The sequence below is a fragment of the Megalops cyprinoides genome, chromosome 19 (assembly GCF_013368585.1).
Source record: "Megalops cyprinoides isolate fMegCyp1 chromosome 19, fMegCyp1.pri, whole genome shotgun sequence".
NCBI lineage: Eukaryota > Metazoa > Chordata > Actinopteri > Elopiformes > Megalopidae > Megalops > Megalops cyprinoides.
Window position 1 is genome coordinate 18,256,875 of NC_050601.1, and position 26,630 is coordinate 18,283,504.

General features: G+C 42.4%; 1 protein-coding gene across 2 annotated transcripts in view; it reads right to left on the reverse strand.

Annotated features, from left to right (window-relative positions):
- Nucleotides 1-3,058: 3,058 nt before the first annotated feature.
- Nucleotides 3,059-26,630, reverse strand: part of LOC118793919 (integrin alpha-3-like) — a 35,230-nt gene continuing 11,658 nt past the window's right edge. Inside the window, exons 2-26 of one of the 2 annotated variants that reach the window (XM_036552003.1) lie at nt 18,297-18,424; nt 17,323-17,405; nt 16,453-16,702; nt 15,586-15,684; nt 15,057-15,261; nt 14,098-14,291; nt 13,644-13,732; nt 12,915-13,051; nt 12,497-12,580; nt 11,630-11,697; nt 11,393-11,529; nt 10,894-11,040; nt 10,619-10,716; nt 10,066-10,234; nt 9,483-9,551; nt 8,422-8,501; nt 7,874-7,951; nt 7,336-7,438; nt 6,619-6,795; nt 5,805-5,918; nt 5,436-5,549; nt 4,734-4,829; nt 4,449-4,574; nt 3,836-3,996; nt 3,059-3,385 (exon numbers count right to left, since the gene is read on the reverse strand). In XM_036552003.1, the coding sequence (XP_036407896.1) occupies nt 3,886-3,996; nt 4,449-4,574; nt 4,734-4,829; nt 5,436-5,549; nt 5,805-5,918; nt 6,619-6,795; nt 7,336-7,438; nt 7,874-7,951; nt 8,422-8,501; nt 9,483-9,551; nt 10,066-10,234; nt 10,619-10,716; nt 10,894-11,040; nt 11,393-11,529; nt 11,630-11,697; nt 12,497-12,580; nt 12,915-13,051; nt 13,644-13,732; nt 14,098-14,291; nt 15,057-15,261; nt 15,586-15,684; nt 16,453-16,702; nt 17,323-17,405; nt 18,297-18,424 (2,956 nt within the window). In that variant the 3' untranslated portion in view covers nt 3,059-3,385; nt 3,836-3,885. Of the gene's footprint in view, nt 3,386-3,835; nt 3,997-4,448; nt 4,575-4,733; nt 4,830-5,435; nt 5,550-5,804; nt 5,919-6,618; nt 6,796-7,335; nt 7,439-7,873; nt 7,952-8,421; nt 8,502-9,482; nt 9,552-10,065; nt 10,238-10,618; nt 10,717-10,893; nt 11,041-11,392; nt 11,530-11,629; nt 11,698-12,496; nt 12,581-12,914; nt 13,052-13,643; nt 13,733-14,097; nt 14,292-15,056; nt 15,262-15,585; nt 15,685-16,452; nt 16,703-17,322; nt 17,406-18,296; nt 18,425-26,630 lie in introns of both variants that reach the window. The other variant, XM_036552002.1, reaches the window with a different exon arrangement.

The following is a 26,630-nucleotide window of genomic DNA, read 5'->3' on the forward strand; positions in this document are numbered from 1 at the left end:
ATACACTGTGACTTGTCCATACTCTGAATAAGAAATTTGAGCCAGTGTTGTTTTGTCAGGTCTCAGTTCTTTCACCTCGGCAGCCATCGAATGCACGGTATAGTGTGAGAATTGAGAAAACGAAACACCATGAAATTCAAGCCAGTGTTACGTTTTCTCAGGTCTTGCGCTATACCGTACATTCAACGGTTGCTGAAAAGAAAGAAAAATGTTTAGGACAGAGAGAAAAATGTAACACTTCCTTCAATTTATGAGTCAAATTTTAGGACACAATGCAACACAATTAGAATCTGAGCATAGGTCTTGATTTGGTAACTGCAAATTAAGCACCAAATCCACTATTTTCACATCACAAAGAAGACTAGGTGAACCAGGAGTTATTTAAAAATACTTTAATAATGAGATCTTACAGTACAAAAGGACACAATACCAATGATCTTTTTTGTTTTTTTTTTTTTGTTTGTTTTCTGAAAACAGAGGTGATCATGTGCTTAAATACATACACACAACACACACAGTTATGCTGCACAGACAACATCAGTTTAAGCATTTGGCCCCCTGTGGCACAGATGAGTACAGTACCTAACACTATGTCAGCATCTTGGACAAAGGGAGCTCTGTATGACCACAGATTATAAACTGATACCTCAATAGCTTTCCCATGCAATAAATTAACTCTGTTTTTAAACTCTTTCATTTTAATAATGCTTATGGCAGTGGAATAATTTTGGGAGCATTTTTCAGAAAACAGTAGCTTTCTAAGCAATACAAGTTCCTGTTATGAATCAGCATCATACAACAGGCCTCCAATATTCTGTGTAAGAAAGCCAACCATACATTTAGACAGCAGAGATTAAACCTCTGAATTCAAACATTGTAAGGGCCCCTTCCTTCACAGCATGTGCATTCAGCTGTTGAAAAATGGTCTATAGAACATCTGAAGTACATTTTCACTCCATCTGGTGCTGACTGTCTCCAAGTTTTCTGTGACAATACAGAGCCCGTCTGAGTTATAATCTGCTCTCTCAGATTACAGGAGAGACTTCTGTTTCTCTCATGACCACAGTAATTCATAGCACATGTTGACCACTATGAATCATGACATATAAGAGGTAATTATAATTGTGAGAAGATTGTCCATTTAAAACAGGAAGCGTGGATGCAAAGGCCCATGCCACAGTAGATCAGATAGGGAAGTGGTTCGAGACTTCTACCCGTTACCTCATCAGCACAGAGGATTTTCTGCCGGACTGGATTCAGTTACAGTATGTGACTGATGGACACATTATCACCTCATTTTTAGTACTCTCCCACCAGGGCTCTGTTTGGTGATCTCAAACACCACACATGCATTTACACTAGGGGTGTAAATCTGTCTTAACAACAATACTATTCAGCATCGATACCTTAGCAATGATACAATATATCGGAAGGTATCTAACAATTTACTTAGACACAATGTGGTGTGATTCCATACATTTCAATACAATATGATTCCACACAACCTCAAGACCATAGACCATAGAACATAAATTAGCCTATACTTGTAGAGATGTAGAGTATCTTAGCATTAGTTCATTCTATATCATTGAAATAACACTCAGTGTTCAAAGATAACTCAGATTGTCTCAAGCACTCTAGTCTCATCCAAATTCGTACATTAATATGGATAAAAATAAATTTTAAAAATCCTTGTATGGATTAGTTCTCACATGCAACATTGATACAGCTGTATTGTGGTTTTTGTATTGATACACCCCTAATTTGTGAAACATGTGAAAATTGTAACCTATGTAATTTGCTCTGGATAAGAGCATCTGCTAAAAGCCAATAATGTAATGTAATTTGACAACTTGAACACACTGTTCAGAAGCAATACTGTAACTTTCCAACTTTGTGGGTACTGCACTCTCTGTAGGTTAGCCAATGAGGGCTGGTCCATCCTCTCAAACATACAGCTTTATCTGTAAATACAGATTCCTTGCATTTTTTTTAGCATATTCAGAGAATGAATTAAACAGTGCATATAGTCACAGTCATTGCACAGTCATTTCCTCAATTCTGTGTTCTTCAATCTCTCAATTACTTGTCTTGTAATATTTTAACCACTAGGTGGCACAAAATGAACAGCAGTGATTTCCGGAACCCCACTGCTGCACTTAAAATGCACTTAGCATTTAATGGTACTGACTTTCTAAGACACAGGCATAAATACAGAACAGTAAACACTGGAAATAATAGGAAATGTTCCCCCATAACTCCTATACCTTAAAGACACAGCTACCTACACCCAATGCACATACCTACATACAGCTTTTACTAAACCTAATGGTTTGTTGATAATTTAATTGATAATTTAATGATTTACAAATAGCACAGAGCCACACAGCAATACCAACTTGTCAAAAAGAAATATTTTCAGACAGAAAACTCCCATCTATAATATTATGTGCACAATAATAGCCGACCACAAAATTGTTAGATCGTGGGACAGTGACAATATGGCCCTATTGATATTAGCCTGTAGGTCACATCTATGACGTCCATTCTGGTTCTGGTGTAGAGGTTCTAATAAGGATATACAGTAGAGCTGCATGTAATGTGTCGAGGTTGTGTAACACTCCTAGGGTCAACAGCATTAATCCACTAGCAGAATCACTCCTCTCCTGACATCTCTAAACCAGAGACTCACAAGTGATTACAAAACAAAAGGAATTACATTCAAACTACATTAAAATTCTGTTACTTTGCTTATTTAAGATTATTTAGATTGATTAAGTGCCATCAATTCTAAAAAAATACACAAATAATGAAAATTTTAAAAAGCAGACCTGAAATGTAGATTCAACAACAAAAATTTAGCAGTTTCACTACTAGCAAATAAGGATACTTCCATGTCTTGCAAAGGAAAATAGACAAATGTACATTCAATTTGCTTCCATCAAAACACTTTGACATATATTTTCATCCTGTTTACAACAGAACAGCAAAGGTAATATTGCACTGACAACAAAATATTTTGATGGACATCAGAAAGAATACCAGAAAAAAAACAATAAAAACCATGAATGAAACACAGTCAATACAACTGGTCAAGACCTCACAGACCTCACATGTCCCACAATCTAAGTGGCCCCACACAGCTCTGTATGTAGGAGAAACTGCAGTCCTCCCATCACCACTTCCCCCACAACCTGTGGAGGTGGAGCTTTGGGGATCAGTAGTAATAACGGTGCATTTCTGTCCAGTTGGTGACCCAGTGCTTCTTGCTCGGGTCCTCATTCAAGAACCCCTCGTTGAGCTGGTAGCGCTCCTCCTTGCGAATTTTCACACCGTGGTACTTCGGCATAATCCTGTAGTAGCCAGCCCGCTTAAAGAAGCCACACTGTTGTTGAGGGGCAGACAGGGAGAGGTAACATGAGAAAACGCTCCTCCAGCTCGATGCTATGTGACACTTACAGTTTAATTATAGCAATGCTGTTACTGCATTTCACACTGCAAGTGACCGCTGGCTTTAATTTAAAAAAAAAAGAAAGTGGATAAGGAAGCAATGGCTGTCCTTTAGGGTATCAGCGTACACGCTATGCGGGCTAAAGCAGAAGCCGCTGTGAAAGACAGGTCTAAACAGTAAAAAAAAAAATTCATTGCATTGAAGAGGAAAGAGAGAGTGGAGCAGTGATTCATAAAGCTTAAAAAAGAGCATAAAAGCTACAGAAAGGTAAGGAGTAAAGTTAGTAAACCTGCAGAGAGAGAAATTCATCTGCATTTTCAAAAGGGAAGGAAATGGCTGCTCGGTGAGGAGGGCCAGTCAGCACATTGTGGAGAGTGCAATTACCCAGGAACCTCAGTGAGGTGTGCCTGGGGCCCCCAAGGGCCCCACCTCCCTCAACATTCCTCCGCTAGCCGCTCATTCTCAGAGGGCTGAATCTTCATCTCGGCCTTCTGGGCTTTGGCCTCGTACAGCTCCCTCCTGCTGGCCCGGCGGAAGAAACCACACTGGGGGGGTAGCAACCACGGAGCAGCATTACACACAGCCAATCACACGCTCAGAGCCGGGGGTGGCGCTCAGACAGAACAGGCTAAAAGCCAATCATGTCCTGCCCTGTGAACCCTAGGGGCCGTGGAGTCTGACAGCAACTTATTTTATTGAGGGAAGTTGGTTGTTATGTCTGTCAATACTTGCACGGCTCACCCACGGTTTTCAAATGGAATAGAATTTTGCTGGCTGGAATTGAGAACCAGACAATGGTATCTGAATGATATCAATGACATGACATATCTCATAGGCTTCAATGACACAGAGGAGGCAGTCTTAATCAGTCTCTATCATGCTCTTGCATACGGAAGCTATAAGATGTGGTATTAATGTTCTCACAGGGCTCAGAGTCCCTGCTCAGCAATGTAGTGCATACATGATGGACCGCTCCCTTTGAAGGCGAAATTCTTACCTTCCACAGCAGCAGAATAATCATGCCCAGCAGCAGAACTCCAGCCAGCACTGACACGATGATGATCCACAGGGGTACCTGGTACAGATGTGTCTCCCGCAGCCCTGGATCTATATTCAGAACAAACTGGGGAGAACAGGGTTAAATGGATGGTGGGGGGTTAGACTATAAGACCAAGGGATGAGCATTATGGAGGGATCATCATCATTATCATTATCATCATCATCATCATCATCATCATCATCATCATCATCATCATCTTCTTCCCTTTCTGGTAGGCCTCACCTCTCTGGTCTCGCTGGTCATCTTGATGGCTGGTTTGTCAGTCGCTAGTTTCAGTGTGGCCTTGCCTCTCACAATCACCCGGTCGTTGACATAGTCCTGTGGAAGCATCGCATCAGATTCATTATGGCCACATTAGGAGTGAGTGGCTTACCACGCATGAGGTCATCTAATTTAATTTAATGGAGGCCTAACAATTGCCACTCAGAGCTCTCCACTCAGAACTGATGTTGTGATTATTTAGCAACAGAATGCTGAGGGTCATGGCTTTTTCATACATGCCTTATTTAGCTCCATAAGCAAAAGTGGTAAAGGATGATTGTTAAAGTAACTGCAAGACTTTCACCACACTGATGTGTGTGATTGAGGAACATCACATTAGACCTAGGTACATCAAAACAAATGAAACACTTTGAGCTGGTCCCAGTACACCCTCACCTAATCAACACAACATGCATCTCAGTCAGTATTCTCAGGGTTTCACTGAGCAGCATTAGTGCCTCTTCAGTTCCTGTGAGAGTGTCAGTTTCTGTGTGTCAGTAATACCGTGAAGATCATTCTGGCACTTTCTTTCTGCCCGTCCCATTCACAGTGTCACTATGTGTATGTGCTCCTGATCATCGAGTCATTTCCAGTAAGCCTCAATGAGAGCGGCAGCACTGCAGGCCCTGCGGGGCTCAGCGACTGCGTCTCAAGTGTCCTCACCTCCAGCATGGTGCTGTTCCACACTCGAGCTCTAACGATCAGCTCGGCCGAGTGGTTCATGTTGCGGAGGGGGCAGGCAAACGTCACGCAGCGCGCCGTTCCCTGATCGCAGCTCTGCGCAGTGTAACCCAGAGAGAAAGCATGTGAGCAGACCATTTGCTTCAACACAACAAAAGATTATCTGCATCATTAACACGGCCCATTAACAGGCCTCCCTGTGTTGCGGATTTACTTTGAGAACCAAGATTTACTGAAAAACTGATGTAATGGTACAGCGCACCGGGTGCTTTGGTGCATTCTTTTCCCAGTTTAAGTCAGGTGGGGCGTTTGCCCAAGGGGAGGTAAGCGAGCACAGAAGCTGGCCCTCACCAGATATACATTCCTCGCACGTGGTTTCTGGAGGGTGATGGATGCCTGCAGTTCAGGCTCCTCAGGCTTTGGGGGGTCCACCTCCCGCTTCCTCCTAGGTTTGGGGTCCGAAATCTGGGCGGGGGGGGAGACAGAGGACAGCATACACAATGTAGCCACATGTAAAGGCCTCGGCCAGTTTCAATGGCAAGAAAGTTCAAGTGAATATCAGTTTGAGAGAGAGAGAGAGAGAATCAAGCATGTGTTTTATCTTGAGCACCTTGATGGTCTAAGAACCTTGATGGTCCTGCAGTTGAGCACCAAAGATATGCTCTCACAACATTGTATGTTATTCTTTTCATTAAAAAATGCCATGAAATGTTTTATGATACAAAATCCAAATTTCTGATGTCAGAGAAGCTGGGGAATGAGTTTAACAGTGAGATTAAAAAAGACAAAAATGTTTTCCTTTGCATATGGGTAGTGTCTCACCTCTGTGTCCTTTCATACCTAAACCATTTATCTAGTGCTTTATGCGTAAGTACACTTATATGTCCAAACAATCTGATGAATATTTGGTCTAATCTCATTTTGTAGCCTAGTTTGTGAAAAATTTGATTTGCAGCACATGCTCAGGATGCATCCTTGCTTATAGCATTGCATCTATGGGATGCAACAATTGGATTTACTACAGACTTTCCAGGAAAGTGTTGCATTGGGCCTTTAATGATAACGCATAATATGCAGCTGGACAATTTCAACATGTCTGAGCAATACTCTAGAAACTCCTAGCAATAGGTTTTCTTTAGCAACCCTGACCCAGTCCCCTACTCACAACAAGTCCTAGAGGGTTGACAACAGGCCCTGGTGGATTGCAGTGTGACTCTGATGTTCCTTTGGTAAGGATCTCCGTCAGGTACAGCAGCCACTTGCCATTGGCCACCTCAAAAGGCCAGGTGAGCTCAACCTCCAGGGTCCCCATGGTGCCCAGGCGTTCTCCCAACACATCCACCTGAGAAATGGGTGACACAGTACAGGGCAGGACCCTTAGAGACAGTCTCACCAACTCACCATCCTGTGGCACAACAACACCACCACCATCAGCACCACCACCACCACCCCTCCCTGCTGCTGCCTTAAGGTCATGGCATTAGAAAACAAGCACTGTCTAATCATGATTAGTCTTATTCAAAGTGATTACAGCAATGGCTTATCAGGAGGCTACTCCTTCACTGTATGCCTTCTATTTTCCATTACAAACACACACACAGTTTTGTTTCTTGAAAGAGAGTGTTAATTGAAAAAGTAAATGCTAACTAAGCTACTTTGCTGGGGTGCAAATCGTCAAACGCTAAGAAAGAAGTGGTACCAAGCTGAGCGGTCATGCAGACGGGAGTGATCCATGCATGCGACAGTTTCGGGGGGGGGGGGGGGGGGGGGTGGGCTCGTGGTAAAAGCACCAATGGTGCTGATGGAATCAACAGCAGAGGCAATCGCCTGCTTGTGTGGAGAGCTGCATAAAATAAGGTTGCAGTTGACAGGGGGCACTCACCTTGAAGGCGTACTCCACAGGGCTTCCGATGTCATCTGTGGAGTTCATAGCCGACTCGCCTACCACTGTCCCGCTGAATTCTGTCTGCTGTACGTGTGGATCTCTGCAGGTGGTTGACAAGGTCACAAACAATCATTGCAGTGAGACAACAGCCTAAGCTCCCTAAGCTCCCCTCACTTTGAGCTAACAGAAGACACCAGTGGTCAAAACGCTGTCTTTTTGCCTTCTCAATGATAAATCGCTCTGTGGGGGATTCATACTGCTGTGTGGGTATCATTCTTTACTCTATCACACTGTTGTTTTTTTTGTTTTGTTTTTGCCAAGTACCTAGATCAGTGACTGATGTGCATCTGCTTTTCTTGACTCCACCATCGAAGCCAATCTTTACCACATGATCTGCTTATGACATCAACAGTTTCACATTAATCAAAACTTAGATTCAAGAACGGGATTCCACACATGAATTAAAATAGCGATGCTTGTGGCCCTGCTGTAGAGTAAGAACTCTGTAGGATCAATGATCAAACCAAAAACTTACACAGAAAAGGAGGTCTGTAGTGTATACTCCACCTTTAGGACAATAGGTATTGGCTTCAGATCTTTCTGTTCACTCAACCTGAAAACACAGAGAGACAAAGACTTAACTGTATCAGGTCACTGTCAAACTTTGTCATTATAGCTGTTATACTGCTTGGACAAAGGCTGGACTATGGAGTACAAACTAACTTTTAGGATCAGTGAAGCTACAAAAAATAATAAATATTTTCACATTCTTAATGTATGGCATTGAATTTATTGTTTTTATTATTATTGTTTCTATTTCCCTTTAACCCTTACTCTTAACAACTGCAAATTTTCCAACCATCACGTTTAGAGGAAAACATCCCCAAAGTTGACAAGGGATTGCTGAATATAAGACCTCCACCTGGACATAACTGCACATCCACATTTAACATCTGGATGTTGTCAGTTTCTACTGAATAATATCACTGTAGATACAATATTAAAAACAAAGGGATGAGACACATTAAAATTGGGGCCACTGCAGTGCTCCATTGAGGCACAGTGCTTGGGCAGGACACTCACGTGGACAGCTGCAGTACAGATTGGATCTCCCGGGTGTACAGAGTAATCCCTGATGTCTCAAAAAGGATCTGAATTTTGTCCTGTAGGGCAGAGGAGCAGAGCTTGTGATCGTCAGTTATTTGTGCCACTTCCCACTGGAGTCACTTGCAGTATCAATCAATCAGTGGAAATGTAGCATAGTGGTAAGGAACTGGGCTCGTAACTGAAAGGTAGCTGGTTCAGGTCCCCATTGGGGTACTGCTGCTGTACTCTTGAGAACAGTATGTAACTTAGAATTGCCTCAGTACATATCCAGCTGTATAAATGGATAACGTTAAAAAAACTGTTGCCTATGTAAGTCGTTCTGGATAATAACATCTGCTAAATGACAATAATGTAATGTCATGTAATCGGTCCAACTTTATTTATCCCACCAGAGGCAAAAATATTGGGTTTTACAAATGTGCATACATCATGCAAGCATATTTCATTAAAAAAAAAAAATCCATACAAAGCATTACACAATAAGACGTATAATGGTCGCAAGGGGCTTTGACATGTTTTTTTCTCTGGATGGTGTCAAGTGATGTGACGATTGCTGAGAGGTACCAAAAGTTAATTGACCTGTTACACCTCAGGCACCAATAAGGGGAGGTTTTCAAAGTAAGACTGAGTCAGTTTTCTTTAGCTCTTGGTTTGCAGATCCCTTTGTGGTTCTCTTGAATTTTTTTTACTAACATCAACTCTCCTATATACGCTTATGCACGCTCTGAATGAATGCTTTGTGATATGTTCCTGCCTACCAACAATGAAGCAAATCTGCTTTTATAATATATGTTGCTGACAAATGCATGCTTAGGGTCAGACAGGACATTCCTGTGCATTTGCTTGCATTGCTGAGGTTCTATGCATGTGCTTTCACTGTGTGACCATGACTGGACTACAACCAGACCCCTGTTAGGATCAGGACGTTGAGGTGTTATCAGAGGCTTATGCATGTGAGCAGAATTTAAAAACAAGCTTTTGGTCCTGTGGCAGTCTTGGACCTGAAGTACTGTAGACAAAAACCTTCCAGTTCCTACCTCAGTGTTGCTTTTGAAGGGGTTGCCCAGTTCGCACAGCAATGTCCCCTCCATTGTACACTTAATACCCTAGTAAAACACAACCCAAGATGAAAGTGGTCACGAGGAATAATAGTTCAAGTAAAAACTCAGTGGAACTTTGCACATTTAAAATATTTACACAACTAAAGCATCACATGGAGGTAGCCCACCTGAACGCTCCTTTTTCACACAGGCACAAAAAGAACCTTGAAATTAACACTTGTTGAATGCGGGGGGGGGGGCGGGGGGGGGGGTAGCTGAGGTTACAACAGAAATTTGAAAAATGGGTGGGTGGGGGGGGTTGGGATATTGCCATAGATTCCTGGTTTGAGGTGTGCTTACGGTTAATCTTCTAAAGGACAAGCTTCAGGATTTGTCCTTTAGATTATTAAATAATGGAGACTGACTGAATGTTAAATTATTCAAGTCTATTGAGGCGGTGTATGTTGCAAAATTTTAAAAAGGGTCAGGAAAGATGCCAACAGTCAGGTATTAATTTACTCTTTCTTTTTACCACTTATCATGTAACCATATCTTTTATTCTCCCCTCCTCCATACTTACCGAGGGGCGAACCCCGGAGTAGCTCAGTGAGGGTGGGACAGTCATGTTGAGCATGGCCTCGTGGGCGTCTTCAGCCAGCCTCCCAGGGGCCGGCAGGTTGGTCACGTTCAACATCAGTGTCAACTTTTTCACCGTACTGTTGAACTGCATCACCTGGTAGCCCCCCTGACTGCTTCCACACACAGACACACACACACACACACACACACACACACACACACACACACACGCACACACACACATGCACGCAGACAATATTTAGCAGGCTTCTTTGTTAATGTATACGGTACTAAATTTTACCATTCAGCGGTGATAATGAAAAACAAGCAAGCCTCTCACATCTATTAATATCTCATGAATGTATATCCATTTTGGGCATATTATTGTCTCTGGAGTATTCCAACAAATCATGAAGTTTTTCCCCTGTCAGATGGGTATCTTGGACTTGTTCAGACTGCTCAGACTCAACCCGCTTCATGCATCTTCACCACTCAAACAGGGGAAGGATGACTGTGAAGGGTGGAACTCAGTCCTCAACAGGACAGTAAACTACCTTGGATAAGGATCCAGATGCTCGTTGGCGAAAGTTGCTGCCATCTGCAGGTTGCTTTCGCACTTGTTGTCCATTCCACATTCCTTCTGGAAGTGAATCTGACACGAAGAGAGAGAAGAATAAAGAGTGAACAACACTTTGTGTAAATGAGATACGACGCATGAGGCGCCTTAGCGGCTAAGACAACCAGTGAGGGCAAAAGCCTTCAATTCCCAGGGTGCTCCTGAGGCAAACTGGCGTTTCCAGGTTGCCAGCGCCAATGTGGCAGGCCGCACCTCGACTTTCTCTGTGGTGGTCTCGCTTCTGGCCAGTATAGGGAAGGAGTCGAGGTTTTGCAGGGTCTGCCGCGCGTCAGGGTTTTCTTCATGCAGGGACACATTGAGGGAGAAGATGACAGGATGCACCCTGTCCCGGAGTGGTTCCTGCAGAACGGACAGAGAGACGCAAAACACTGCCACTGCTGGCCCATTCAGAGAAGCGAAAAAGTGAGAACTAGTGAAAAGTAATGTTGAAAACTTGTTGGGAAGACAACGATTAGTGCTTCCTGTCATTTATCGGAATTGAACAGGAAACTATACATTTAACATGAATGAATTATACATGAATGAAATCAGACAGCATTTGCTAATCTGTAGTCCTGTCTCAAAAGCTTGTATCTCAGAATGAAACCACCCTCCACAATGCCATGCTACAGGACATAGGGTGGGATGTGGTCAGCACTGATCTTTGGCCAGATGAACATGATTGGCTGCATGACTGCTTGTGGTCCCTTACCACCACGCTCAGCTTCAGGACCTGGCACTTGCCGGAGGGCATGGAATAGGATCCAGTGTAGCTGTCCTGCCTGTTGTCGAGGAAACGGAGTCGGGAGGAGCGCCTGCCACTGTCAGCCTCCACGGTGTACCTCACATCTTGGGGTAAGGAGGAGGGACAAAATTTTGAGGTCAGCCAATCAAAACTCATGAGAGGTCTCAAGTAAGATATTATTGGATGGACGGGCACATCACTCACTGATGTTCTTCTTTAAGTTCTTGTCACCGTTGCTGAGCATGTAGGAGAAACACACCCGCACCGTCACACTGTAAAACATTACATTACATTTAGCAGACACTCTTATCCAGAGTGGCTTCCAGCACAAAACAGAAGTGTATCCACATCAGGAGCTTCCTGATAACCTTCAGGATTGGTACTACAACACTGCTGGGCTTCTTTACGGTTGAAAAAGCAGTAATACTTTGGTCTGGTAACAAGTTGTGGGTTCAGTTCGCAGATGGGATACTCAACATGAACTGATTCAGTAAAAAACAATTGCACAAGTGGATCATATATACTGTAAACATTGATAAGGGCAAAAAACTATAGTATATACAATAAAAAATAAAACAGTAGCAGCGTACTAAGGTGACAAATATCTCTGTGTTAAACAGAGAAAATATGTGAAAATATACTCATTATACAGGCAAAGACGGCACAACACCTTTATGAACACAGATTTATGGCTTGTGAAATAAGTGCTACTGATATTACCCCTACAGAAAAATGCATAAAACTATTATGATAATGATAATAATAACAAAAATATTTCAACACAAATATATCAATTCATTCATTCAATTGGACACAATGTGCAGGAAATAATCAGGAATTATAACAATAAAAAGGAGGACAACAACAATAACAATTATGAAATATGACACTGAACCAATCAATTCAAACAACATAGAATCCTACTAAACATGTTGCTAATGGAATGGACAAAGCTATGTCCATTGAGCATTGCTACTGTAAATGTATGAGAAATCAGGCAAGAGGCGACGGTGTCTGCAGGAGGATTCAGTTCAGTTCATTTAATTCAATGCACTCGGGGCAGTGTCTCACCATGAGTCACTGGTGCACTGGCTGGGATCCACTATGCCCGGCTCCACAATGAAGGTTTCATTGAGATGTAGCACAGGACGAGACCTGAAAACACACAGGAAGGCATGTTACATTTCAACACTTTGCTCCTTTGTGGCTGTATGTGCTTTATTCTAAACAACCCCTTACATACTGTGTGAATCACCAGCAGTGACATTCACCTATCAAGCAAAAACTCTTTCATAACTGAGTGTGGGGTTTGGGCATACACGGTTTCAATGGTTTCATGTAATGCTCTCATGCATTCACTGGTGCATTGTAGAAGCAAGGCAGGTCAGCCTTGCCGTAGGCGATCTACGCTCAATGCAAGCACCCAGTGTGATCTGTTCCCCATTTGCACGCTGTGTCACTACTCTTCTTTGCGCTGTTAATCACCAACCTCAGCAGAGCAATGCGGTTGTCTAGGGAGCCCACCAGCACATCAGGGTAGTTGTTCTCATCCATGTCCATGCCGCCATTGATGGAATACCCAAACGTCCGGAACGCTCCATCACCCACCTCCTTTCCTTCAATCACCTGAAGGGGTCAAGACACATTGCGTGTTTCTCCCAAGAGAATTTTTGCCTTGGAGATTTTTATTGATAATAATAACATCATGGATATCGCTGCATATAATGCAGTTACCCTCTCTCTTTCACAGACAGAAACAAACACACACACACACACACACACAACAGGAGTGTATATACATTGTTACATTCCACTGAGATAAAATATGTCAAGAAAGGTTGCCTCCTTGGGGTTCATGGTTTTCAGGAAAAAAGGAGTAAAAAAGGGGATAGCTGATAACCTAACATCTCATCCAAAATAAGTCATAAAACCCAGACAGTAGAAATACAGTTGGAACTGTTCATTTAATATATTCTATTAAAGTCCAATCACATAGATTCTTGCCTAACATCAACACTAATGGCTACTTTCATTTCAGACTAGGTTTAAACAGTTTCCACACTAATTACTATCATTTACTCCAGTGATCTGGCTAATCTTCAACCAATGCCCAGCTGGGCTATTGGATATGAGGACATGATCAAGGGTAAAAACAAGGATTTAAAAACAACACTGATGAAATCCAGACATGACTTTAGTACCCTAAAAGTCACTTTACCTGGCTAGGTTCCTCAGTGACACCCCGCTGGCTTCCCATCCAGATGAAGACCTTCCCAGACCCATGAAAAGGGGCACCTACTGCAAAATCTATAGAAGAGACACAAACTGCATTAGGGAAGGCAGAGGGGTGACCCATTCAATGAGAGGTTTAACATATACCCACCACTAGATGGCAGCAGCGCCACACAGCAGTGCAGAGAGAGGTGCCATAAAGCAGTTTTTGTATGTTTCAAGTATTAATGGAATTTCACACTAACAGGCAGTGGAAGAATAATCCATTTGGAGTCTGGCAGGGTGGGTTTGTACAGGGTCTTACGAAGATGATCAAATCGACATTTTTGGCTAGAAAGTTGCAGAGGTGAATCTGCTTATTTCCCCGGAGTTTTTAAATTCTTCACTACGGTGCAGGCCAGTGATTGCCTGTGTGTGGAACTGCTGGGTGAGGCGGATACCTTGGAACCCATCCTGGTTGATGTCCCCAATGGCAGCCACACTCATGCCAAATGCTGAGTCCTTGAAGCCAAAGAGAGTCAAGGTGGATACGTTCTTGAAGGAGCCGTTCTCGTTCATGTAGACATAAACGGCTCCACCTTTCTCCTTCTTGCGGTCAAAATAGAATGGGGCCCCAACAATCAGGTCATTCCATCTGTGTCACCACCAACATGCACACAAACAAAAATATTCACACACACAAAGAAAGATGTCCCATATCTGCAACCCATTCAAATCAAATCAGACAAGAAAAATGGCTTGCACATACAGTAGATAACATGGGGAAACCTGTTTTTAATCCCTGTTCAGATTTGAAGTTGTTCTATCAAAATGAGATTGCATGACGTTTCTCATCAGTCTTTTAAAATACTCTTACTCTAACTAATACAAGGGACATGTCTATATCCAGCCTGCTGAGACAAAAGCTGTCAACACAACTGTACTGCTAACAAGAAAACAAATACACATCAAGAGTCAGGTAATGCAAGGCATCCATCACTGTTATTACTCCCTTGATGCATATTTCTCAATGGATTTACATGGAGTGTACTGCCATAAAATAACTATACTGCACATCATAATTTAAAGGTGACATACGACATATTTCACAATAGCACCATATGATTAACAATAGAATCCATGACCTTTGTTGACATTACTTATATGGACAAATCTACTGTCTGGATTTGCAGGACAACACAGTCTTAGAAATGATCTGCTTTTTATTTTACTGTATGTAGTCCTGTGTTTTAAAACTGAACTGTGGTTCTTCAAGAATATGGGGTGTCACCACTAAGAGGGAACAGAAGGTGATCCTTTTTGCTGTCCTCTGTACTCATGTCTTAATGAAAATAATTCATCCCCATAAAAAAAAAAAAACAATCCAATATAATCCTGAATAACCCTCATGATGCCATACCCGTCGCTGTTGAGGTCAGTGACGGTGATGCTGTTTCCAAAGTAGGAGCCCACCTGCTCCCCATATATGATGACCATGGTCTGAAGGAGGCTGTACTCTAACTTTGCCAGGGTGACCGAGCCCCTGGTATTGTCCCGTGGAGACCCCGTCACTAGCGTGTACTCATCCAGGCTCAGGAGCTTCTTCTCCTCAGCCACAGAGTAACCTGCAAAGTTCCACCGGCTCAATCAACCATTCATCCCATTAACTACAGCAAAGCAAGATGGCCAACCTGTTCGCCACAACACCCCTGGCCACACAATAAAATAATGCTAACCTTAAATGCACAATTTCAATATTAAAAGGCTAACAATAATATGCAAAGCGCAGTATCCTCTTGTTAAAGAGCCGTTGTGTCTGATTATAAATCTGAATGTACAGGACATTTCTCCGTTCCTCAGGAATTCGAGCGGGTGGTAGTGTCTTTGATACAGAGTGTACTGCCGTGCAGTACAGCCCTGTAATGCTAGGGCTAGAAAGGGCAACTCACCCATGTAGGAGAAAGACTTCTCTAGATTCTTAAAGGCTTTGTAGTTGAAGTCCCAGGCCTGTGCAGGATCCAGGGGCCTTCGTGTGGCGTGGACGTTGCCTGCAGAGTACAAATGAATAAACCTAAGAGACCCAAGCATTACACATGAGCAGCCCATTCAGCACGGAACAGAACTGGTTTAAGGACCTGAAACAGAGACAGAACCCAGAGACTAAAAAAGAAAACTTTAAACAGCTTATAGGTTAATAATGTCATTTATTCATTATTGTTTCATAATTATATCATCAGCAAGGAAAATACAGAATCAACCAGTGGCCATCCTCTAGCCTATGACCACTATTAGTGGGAATTCATCTATGTTTTTGACTGACAAACACCAGTTCAGCTGCATTTAACAATGTTAGAGCCTCTCTAAATTGCACTTGACCGCCTTGATACAACTCCTCCAGTGATTCCCAAAACTCAAGAGATGTATTGATGCTAGCAATAATATCAAAAGTTTAGAGCTCATATAGTGAGGCATGACAGCACTTAATTCATGTCAAACTGAAAATAAATTGAAATTAACTGGTTAAATAGATAAGCCAGTAACAATATTATCTATATGATGACACATTCTTGACTGGCTGTGCAGACATTCCCTGCAGCTATGACAAACTCACTAGCAGTTAGGTTAGTTAGTTAGTTTAGTTAGTTACTGAGTGATTCTGAAAAAAAAATCAAAAACAAATAATTAATGAATTGAAAAACACATTGTTACAGGAAAGCCTTAATTTCCTGTCAGAGAAAAACTATTGGTTTACATAAGCAAGGGTTGTAAGTGCCTTTTTGGACCGCCACTCCTCAGCTACACTTGGTGATGCCCACCTTGCCACACGTAGCTGCCTGGGGAGCCAGCATACACATCAGACGGGCTGATTCCCGCAGAGATCCCCATGGTGCACATGCCCTCCCCCTCAAAGTTGCCGCTGGGGTTGCAGTCCTCATACGGGTAGGACTGCCAGTCGTCATTGAAATCAAAGGTCAGGTCATTTCCCCGCACATAACACTTCCCAATCATCCGCCACACCTCGTTGGGGCCTGGGTTGATGACCTTGATGAAACGGTGACCACAGGCCTGAGCAGGGTGTAAAAGAAAATGACAATCAGAACTGTGAGGTCTGTAATGTAGCGTGGAAATGTGCTGGTCTGCCGTCTGAATAAACCCATAATAGAAAGAAACTAGAGAAATATGCAATATTTTGCTCAAGGACACTTCAGTGATGTCCTACATGGATTTAGAAGGTAAATACCAGTTGGCTTCACCACATTGCAATACTCAGAGCAGGGCTTAAGTAGGAAGAAAACATGTACTAGTGGCTGGTGAATTGCATAGAGAATTGCAGGTTTGCATCCTCATTAAGTGGTACCTTCAGGACCATTGCTTCAGGAAATGTCCAGCTGTTTTAAACTCCCAAAGCCGTGAATAAGCTGTATATACTGTATAGACTGTATATACTCTGTCTCTGTTAAGCAAACAGGAATTGGCTTGTAAGTGCACAGTGCACCAAGCTTAAATACTAAGATCTGGCTCATAATACTCTTCCCTCAGACTGGCACCAACAGTAAACAGTACATTCAAATATACAGTCAAACCATGCAGCTGTAACATAAGTAAATGTATCAATGGCTGTTGAAACTGCAACAGGGAAAAACCCTACCGGCCAATCATGTTTTGGCAGCGGGACAGGAACTCACCAGCACTCGCCCCTCCGGCAGTTCTCTCTGGCTGGCCACCGCCACACCCAGCCACATCCCCTCCACAATCTCAGATGAAGTCACTGCAAGAAGGCAACATTATCTGAATTTCCCCCCCTCACTGCCCCCATCATCAACACACACAAGCTCAAGACACCTTTAACCAGAGACACTTCAACTGAACTCAACTGACAGATGAGAGCAGTGCAATACTTACACTTTAAAATAGAAAACAATGGGTGGGTCCTGTTCACTATGAACAGTGATGCCAAGCCATGAACTGATAAGAACTTGCTTATATTCCTTTAAAAAGCAACCTGAGGAAACATGTCTCTTTAAAAAACACAGCTGAAGGCTGAATGGTGAACACAGGTGTGTGCATAATTAGATAAATACTATCCATTTGCTACTATAGAGAACATGTTGTAGTTAACTGAGCTGCAGTTCCCAACACGCAAATAATCTACTTCAGGAGTACACAGTCACTCTGGAAAAGACATCTTTTCCACTGAGACAATCTCATCACTGAAAGTAGATCAACTATGTTTTTAAATCTTTCTAATTTTTTGGAAAAGATCCATATACAACTTGAGCCTCATAAAGTGAGCCCCAGGGGAAAGTGTAGCACTGCAGGTGTAGCAATCACTGTAGATGTAGCAAGCCACTGGTAGTTCTTTTTCTCCAGTTTAGGTTTTAGGTTTAGGACAGGCTCTTAAAATGGAATGTGGTCTATTATCCAGGGGCAACAAAACAGGGTGTTAAAATAGTTTTGTGAACTTAAAAGACCCCTTCAAAAAATTGCGTGAAGTAGAGGACAACTAACAGAGCTACTTGCATAATGTCCTAGTTGTGTTTTACGGAACATAAAAAGGTCATGATGATGATGACAATGAAGCACATTCCTCTTACATCATGAATGCACTGTGAAGCCTATGGCTACATGTGGAATAGTGAGAGGGAGGGGTGGTTCCTACCTGAGTTGACCAGGTCCATCCTGTTGCAGTCGGAAGGGCTGATCGTCACAGGACATGAGTAGACAGCCCCTGTCTCATTGACTTTCAGTGAAGACTGGGCTTTCTCCTTTGGTGCCCCTGTCAAGAGCCTGGACACACAAAATAACACATTTAATTTCAGACAATCAAGACAAGATTCAATACACATTATTTACACCACTCATTTAGAGAGTGGCTTTTTTATGATCGGCTACTTTTAGCTATTACAGTAGCTAGTTCAAGCACATTTGCTCAAGGAAATAAACTATGATCCACATGCAATTCAAATGCATATCTGTCAGGAGTCCATGGCCTGTCAGACAGCAAAGAAAGGCCTCTTGAATTGACAGACCTACCATTAATAATTATTCCATCAGCTGTCTGTTGATAGCGACCCACACATACAATGAAGATAAGCAGGGAACAAGTTAAAATTGGAAGAGCATTAATACATATGGATTTATGTGGAAGGACGACATGAGAGGGAGAAAAGAGAACCAGGGGGCGCTTGAAGGGCACTCCCATCAGCCTCATCTGGTTTGGGGGTCTAATTGAATTCCGATGCCCCCCTTTCTATCCCCAGCCCCTGCTGGGCACATCATGTGACTCTAAATCAGGTTTGTCTGGGTAGGAAAAGGGAAACGGGAAAGGGGATGTCATGTGAAGGGTGAGTGAGCCGTGGGGATCTGACAGCAGGCATTTGGAGAGAAGTTCCTCCTCTCTCCAAACACCTGACCTCTCAGCAACTACCATTGTAGAAAGAGATAGGGCAACTGGGGCTTTTTCAGATATAGTCTGGAATTCAAGGTAGTGTAAGGGGGGGGGGAGGAAGTGGGGGCAGTTTAGAAGCCAAATGGAAGGCTACATAATGGAAAAAAAAAGATATTAACCTCTTAATTGGAAGAATGTGTACTGGTTTGTGTGTGTGTGTTTGTGTGCGTGTGTGTTTGGGCGGTGTGATGAAAACCCTAAAAGAATCAATCATTATTATCTCTGCTAACCTGATGCAGAACTTTAAAATCAACATTTTCCGTATCATTTCAACAGGAAAGGCTTCGGTCCAAAGGTAAAAATGTACAACTGTTGACTCAAGCTTTCAGGATGTGACTCAATGGCTCTGTTGATAAAGAGATTTCACTGCTCACGGTTTTCAATACCTCAAGGCTTTGAAAAATCAGTGTCCATGCAATTGCACAGTTTAGATGAGGTGACATCATCAAAGCAAAACAGAATGTGTCTTATAAACACACATTTCTAAATGGGTGTAACCTGCTCCAGGAACAAACTGTAAAATGGCAATCTTTGATTATGGAACAACACGAAGTTTCATGATCCCTGTCCATAGCTCATTCATGAGTAAGACTGAACAAATATTGCTGACAAATGCTCGATAGCAAACAGTAACTTCAATTAATTTTCTCTGACAGTTCTTCTGTGGGTGTGAGTCGAAATTCTGATTAGTGAATTGGTGTGTTCTGTTTGAAATACACTTTTATAAACATGGGCAACAGAATAGCCTGTCTGTTTCTAGACAAGCAGAGTTGATTTGGAAGCTTCAAAAAGAAAGGCTCAAGATTTTGCTGTTAGTTCCTGTTGGCACCATTAGTCCAATGTAGGTGTTAATATTTACCCAAGCTGCACTTCTGGGGTTAACAGATGTCAAGAACGCAGACTTGCACAGTGCCAAGCCTTGTAGGGCAAGCCAGCCACAAGCCAGAGCTAGAAGAGCGTACTGCTCATTCTTGTTGGCCATGTGACTGAATCCTCAACCATTTAAAGAATAAGCACTAGAGATATTCCAGAAATCACTGCTCCAAAGAAATTCAAAACCAAGGGGTAGGGATTTGGCATGTTTCCACTTGCTTGGGCAATAAACTGCGGATCTTGTTTGTTCTGTGGTGGTGATAATGCCTCTGTAATAATGGTACCAGGGACTGGCTTAACTTTAACAAAGAGCAGAGGCCTGACATATTTCAGCCAGGAATCTACTACTAAAGAACACAAGTGTCAAAGTTGCTTCTTACTCACAGTGAGAGAGAGAAACCCTGGCTTATGATTACTCAGTAAGAGACATTATCAGAAATTCCATAGATTTGCTGTGTGCCAGGGAGAGTGGGGGCTGTCTGAAAGCCAGATGGAAGGCCACACAACTAAGAAACAGAGAGGTTAACCTCTTACTTGGAAAATGTGTACTGCAGAGGTGTGCATGCATGCGTTAGCATATACGCATGCTTTCTGAAATATGACTTAACCTTGCATCTTTTCAAAAGAGTGGCTCTTCAGGATTTTTTTTTGTATAGACACAACCTTTGCTAGTTTCTTCAACACAGCATTGGCTGGGGTTGGTTGGTAAGAGTAAGAGATGGTGAATTCTTCAAAATGCCTTCTATGTATTAACATGCCCGACATTAAAGAGACAAACGTTATGTTAAAAGCATTGTGTAATGGTAATGTGTTTGATAAGGCACTTCACATCCCTGGAGGGAATTTAAACATATAATACATTTCCATCTCAGTCTCCTGGCCATGCATCCCAGTCCAGCCCCTGATATGTAGCCAGCAGAAAAGGGGGCTCTTATACTTTCATGTATAGCTGGCAAATCCATGGCATGCACACTCTCAGCTGCCTCCTAAACAATGGCAGTGCCATGCTCCACTGACCCAAGCTCCGGAGTAGCTACAGCAGTTGGACTGGCTGGACCTCACACTCCCACTGGGTATATCAGGCAACAGAGTCTTTGGTGGGAACAAGCCCGTCCAAAACACAGCAGTAAAAGATTCCATTCATAGTACCTTAGTGGCTGAAAGCAGGCACGCTGATTTGATGTGCCTACCTGTCCACAAAATGCCACGGTGATATAAAGAATTATAAAGAATGCACTGTAAACACATCTTTAAAAACAAGAAAAGAGCTTGTGCAAACTGATTAAATGTCTACCATTTTTGCCTGCATAGGCCAACAGCATGGAGGCCTCCAGAGTCATTTGATCCAAGATAGAATGAGACAAGGAGAGAGAACAAAGTTCTGTTTTGTTACGGACAGGCCATTTCCTGTGAGATCTAAAATGACCCTTGAGAGTGCCAGGAGATCTTATTAGTCCCCAGATGAGCCTGTTATTACTATTGATACCTGTTTTGTCAGATTTATTTGAGTAAATTTCATTGTTAGTATTAGTGGGTCCCTAAAACACTAAAACGACATTTTTTTTGCGCGATTTCCTTTTCTATGTGTTAAGTCCTGGGAAGGCGACCAACCGAAGAGCGTTAACAAGCATAGCGCAACAGAAGTGAACGGGGACCTTTTAGATATTAAAACTGAACGACGCAAACGCAAGAAATCCAGCGAACGCTACTCTCTCTTCGCTACACCAAGGCCGGGCTGTCCGTCGCGGGGCGACTGGTGCGGGCTGGCCACGGAAAGGGCGAAGCTTTGGCGTCCGTGTCCGAAACTGTAGGTAACGTCAATCTTTCATTTCTTTCTGTTGTATTTAAGCAAGCCGAATGTGTACTAGCTGCACGCCGCCCTGAGAGGTTTCGGGGATAGCGCGATAACCCCTTAAGACAACGACATTGCCTGGCGTATCTGTAGGAAGGTAGACCGCCAAGGCTGACAGGCTTGCAATATCCCTGCTCAGGGAGGGCGTGACAGTTTATTGTATTTCTCTAGAAAGCATAAATAAATAAAATGTAAATAAAGCCCAACACCATGCACAGAATCAGGATTCAAATGCAAACAACACCTCACAGGAAAACTGCGATGGTTTGATGCTTGGCATCGCCATGAAGACTCCACGCTTTAGGAACATCTCTAATCATTGGGAGATAAGCAACTGCTCTGCTCAGGACAATTCCAGTTCAAAATCACGAATGCACTAGTATTCTCAATATCACGTGTCTCTGACACAGACCAAGAGGTAATGATAATCTTATCCAAATGATAAGAAGACAAAAATACAGCATCTGATAATGGCTATACATGCTTGAATTACCTCCACCTAATGTCAACTGCAACTGAATTTGGAAGCGTTTTCCATCACCTTGCCGCTGGATACTGGGCTTAGTCGCATTGGACGCACCACCTTCACATTATAAAGTCAAAATGCTACATCTGGACTAGCGCTAACTGGGAGGTAACACTGAGGACAAAATGAATGGAAGAGTGGTCAGACTGCAATGTTCCAGTCACATCACTGGGGCTGTGAAACAGCACTGGACACAACTTAAAATCAGGCACGATCTGATACATATCCACACATAACATCAAACATAGTAGGAGACAGTTTTTGCTGTCAGAGTTGCCCTGTAATTTATAGGATGCCTGGCCACTTTAACTTGGAAAAGAGCACCACTTCTAACTCTTCTCACATGCTGCAGTGAGCAAAACCTTCCCTATACGCTCACACCAATTACACTAATCCAACAGAATGAGGCAGACCTGAGGAATTTGAGGGAGTCAAACCCTCGGTGTAGGAGACCTGCAAGAATTCCTTCCAAATGCACTGTTATAGCAAACACTTGTCTGTGGAGATATCATTGCAGTGACAGGTAAGATGAGTAACTGCTTTCCTGGCATCTAAAATAATAAAAAAGACACTTTTAGACATAGCATGGTGTTCTTATTGACCTTGCTGGGAATAGGCCATATGGCAGATGGCACTGAGTCACCCATCAGCCCATTCACCTGAAACAAGGCGCGGCCCACGTGGGGATGAGGCCACTGTTTAAGAGCTATAACTTAATTTTACTGGTGGCAGATGTTACGGGCAAGGTAAGCTACTAGGGAAGAGCGGGGATCTGTGGAAATAGGCAACTTACAAAACCCCTGTAGAAATGGGGGATTCTGTTTTAGGAAGACCCAAAAATGCCGTGACAAGTAGAACAGTTTCAATGAACAACAAATTTCATACGTGTAATGATAAGGTGGATCGAAAGTTGTGGTTTTAATCCAGCTAGGGGCACGAGACCACAGTAACTCATTAGTTTTAGCAGTGGTGAGCAGGCCACATTTGCCTGCGTTCTTCTTTGAAAACAGCCCTCTGACTCATCACTCTGCTACAGAGGTATACAGGAAATGTAGCAGCCCCGGGAGATAGCTGCCCATCTGTAAATGAAAAAGAACAACACTTCTGCTGATCAAACATAGTGCTGCCACACGTGCTAACAGTATTAGGGTTCACTTAGTGTCGGCATACTAATGGATCTTTATTTCTGTAGTCAATCTGTGCGCGGTTGCTCAGAAGCAGCTCAATACAGCACTAAAGGTCTGTCCGTGTGACACTGCTCAGCCAAAAAACCCATTCATTCCAATTTGTTGTCCAAAGGAGAGCATGAGCAAAGCTGCTTATTTATAGGAATCACTGCACAAAAAACACTTCCAGCAATAAGGGGCATGCAGATCATACTCTCACAGTCAGACAGTTTGTTATGAAGGAAAAACCAATGTTAGGACAGACAAAGAACAGACACACACAGTAAGAGTTACAGGTGAGTTTGACAGAGACAGAGGCAACCACGACAGAGCAAAACCATCCATCACATGTTGAAAAGACCAGAGACAGGCCATATGTTCTACTGAGGAAAAGCACACAGTGTATAAATGTCAATTCAGTATTGTTTCAGGTCTATTTTATGTTCTGCGAGAAAAGAGAGAGAGAGAGCAGAAGGTTAGCATCTGGTTTTCACTCCCGAGACCTGATGCATGCACCAGGCCTGAAGATGTTTTAGTGCATATGGATTTCATTTACCTGCACTCACACCTCTTCATTTTATTTTTATTATTTATTGTGAAATATGTTGCAAGCTGTGTCACAAATATGAGGCTGAGTAATACAAATGATAAACTACTCATTCTTGACACATAATTCACTGTCTTCACAGCAGTTTCTCAAGAACAGCAAATAAGTATGACAGTATGAGGGGCAGTCAGTCAGTCCAAAAATTAGCTGATATTTTTTCCTATTAGTAGCATTGCTTAATTGGTAGATTAATCAGATATGTTTTATTTAATTTAGTTAGGCTAGCGTGCATGCTTGTACATTTGGATTTTCTAAACACTGACTGGAGGCCTTCTGTTTCTGACTGCAATCTGGCTGTTTCTAGCACATGAGGTATTAAAGGCTTTTCATGTTTCTGTGCTCAAAGCTTTTGACGTGAGATGTGAGTGGCAAGAAGCCAAAGTTGTTGGGTTATGTGTAAAAACAGCAGTCTTAAAAGGGAGTTGTAGATGTAGACTGTTTTCTACATCTACATACAAAAGAAAAATTGCAGGTCAGATGGACAAAAATCACATGGATAAAATTCATGTATTGTATAATATCATGAGCTGAATGTAACATCACACACATAGTGTTTGATGTCAGAACTGATATCATGTGTCTGTTATTTAACATAGCTGACCTGACCTGTTGCTGCTGAAGAAAGCACACAATGAAACTTGTCTTTGTGTGAGTATTGCAAAGCTTAGTATATGTGTATATGAATAGTATATAAGAAAAGCTTTTTTTGCGTTTTTTGCAAATTGTGAGCGCTGGGTTTTATATATATTAAAAAACAGTAGTAGTAGTAGTAGCAGTATCACCTGCTACGGAAGCCCCCCCTTCATTTTTCCACAGCATGCAAATATCCTTAGGAAAATGATGTTTCGCATGAAAATGAAACTACAAAGCAGACAGACTAACCCTGAACAGCTAACTATTTGCACAATATTCAGTGAGCTCTGGTCATTTTGCTCTCATCTGTCACACTTCTTCAGCTTGCAGTTTGAAACCAACACTGGTGCTCAGATTTATCTTGTCATGAACAAATGTACTGGCTTGTCACCCTGATGTGGGTGTGAATAACACCTGTGTATTGTTTTTTTTTTTTTTTGTCCGTGAACTTGTTGTTATTCCTACAGTTAAGGTGGGCTGACCCTTCAAGAATTATTGAGTATGCTTGTGTATGCTTGTGTATCTGTCTGTCTGTCAAGACTTCATATACACAATTTTTTTATTGAATTTTTCTATTTTACTATTTTCTAATGTCATTATTTTACACTCTGTTAGTAAGTTCACAACTAAAATATTATCTGTCAAATCACAGGTAACACCAGCTACCTAGCAAACTGCCATACACAAGCTGTATGCCATACACAAGCTGTACACAACTGTTGGCTGAGTCCCCATCAGCAGATACTGGACACATACAATCCACAGTAAGGTAAGGATTTACCATTACAAAAGTAACATTACAATCTCTTTTTTTTTTCAAATAAATGTGACCTTCAAACGATGCTGTTCATAGACTTCAGCTCAGCATTCAACACAATCCATGCAGTAATTCAGAAACTGGATCACCTGGGCCTTAGCACTTCACTATGCAACTGGTTACTGGACTTCCTCACTGGAAGACCACAGGCAGTTCGGGTCGGCAACCCCACATCCAGCAACATCATACTGAACACTGGGGCCCCTCAGGGATGTGTGCTTAGCCCCCTTCTCTTTACGCTGCTGACCCATGACTGCACACCAAAGTACAGCTCCAACATCTTCATCAAGTTTGCGGATGACACAACTGTTATGGGTCTCATCACCAACAAATATGAGGCTAACTACAGGACAGAGGTGAGCCAACTTGCCAAGTGGTGTGGTGACAACAATCTCTCCCTGAATGTGAAGAAAACAAAGGAGATGGTCGTCGACTTCAGGAGAGAGCACACCCAGCATCATCCTCTGACCATCAATGGTGCAGATGTGGAGAGGGTGAGCAGCACCAAGTTTCTGGGTGTGCACATAACAGAGGACCTCTCCTGGTCAAACAACACCACATCACTGGCCAAAAAAGCTCTCCGCAAACTGTAGTCTATAGCCTACAGTGTATAGTCTACATCATATCCTGTGGAATTTACATTTATATTTATATTTTTATATTTCTAAATCTACCATATGCCTTGATGCCCTTGCTGTAAATATTTGTAGCTTGTTCTGTCTCTAATGTCACACATTTTTATTTATGTCTGTGTTATTGAGCCATTTTGTGTTTATTGTATATCTGTTGAAATTCTTGTTCTTGTCTCTCAGTGTCACTGTGTTACGTCTAACTGTTGTATTGTCACCGTGGGCCTGAGAGAAATGCAGTTTCAATCCTCCATTTGTCCTGTGCATATTGGAGAACTGACAATAAAGTTGACTTTTGACTTTGACTTTGAATACTGTTTTACAAAGAAATTGCATGTAAACAACACAGAATGGTAATCTAACCATTTCCTTTTGGTTTGAGACTCGTCTGAACCACTTCCCTCACAGCATGTTAAAATGTTCCCACAGCTTTGTCCTGGTA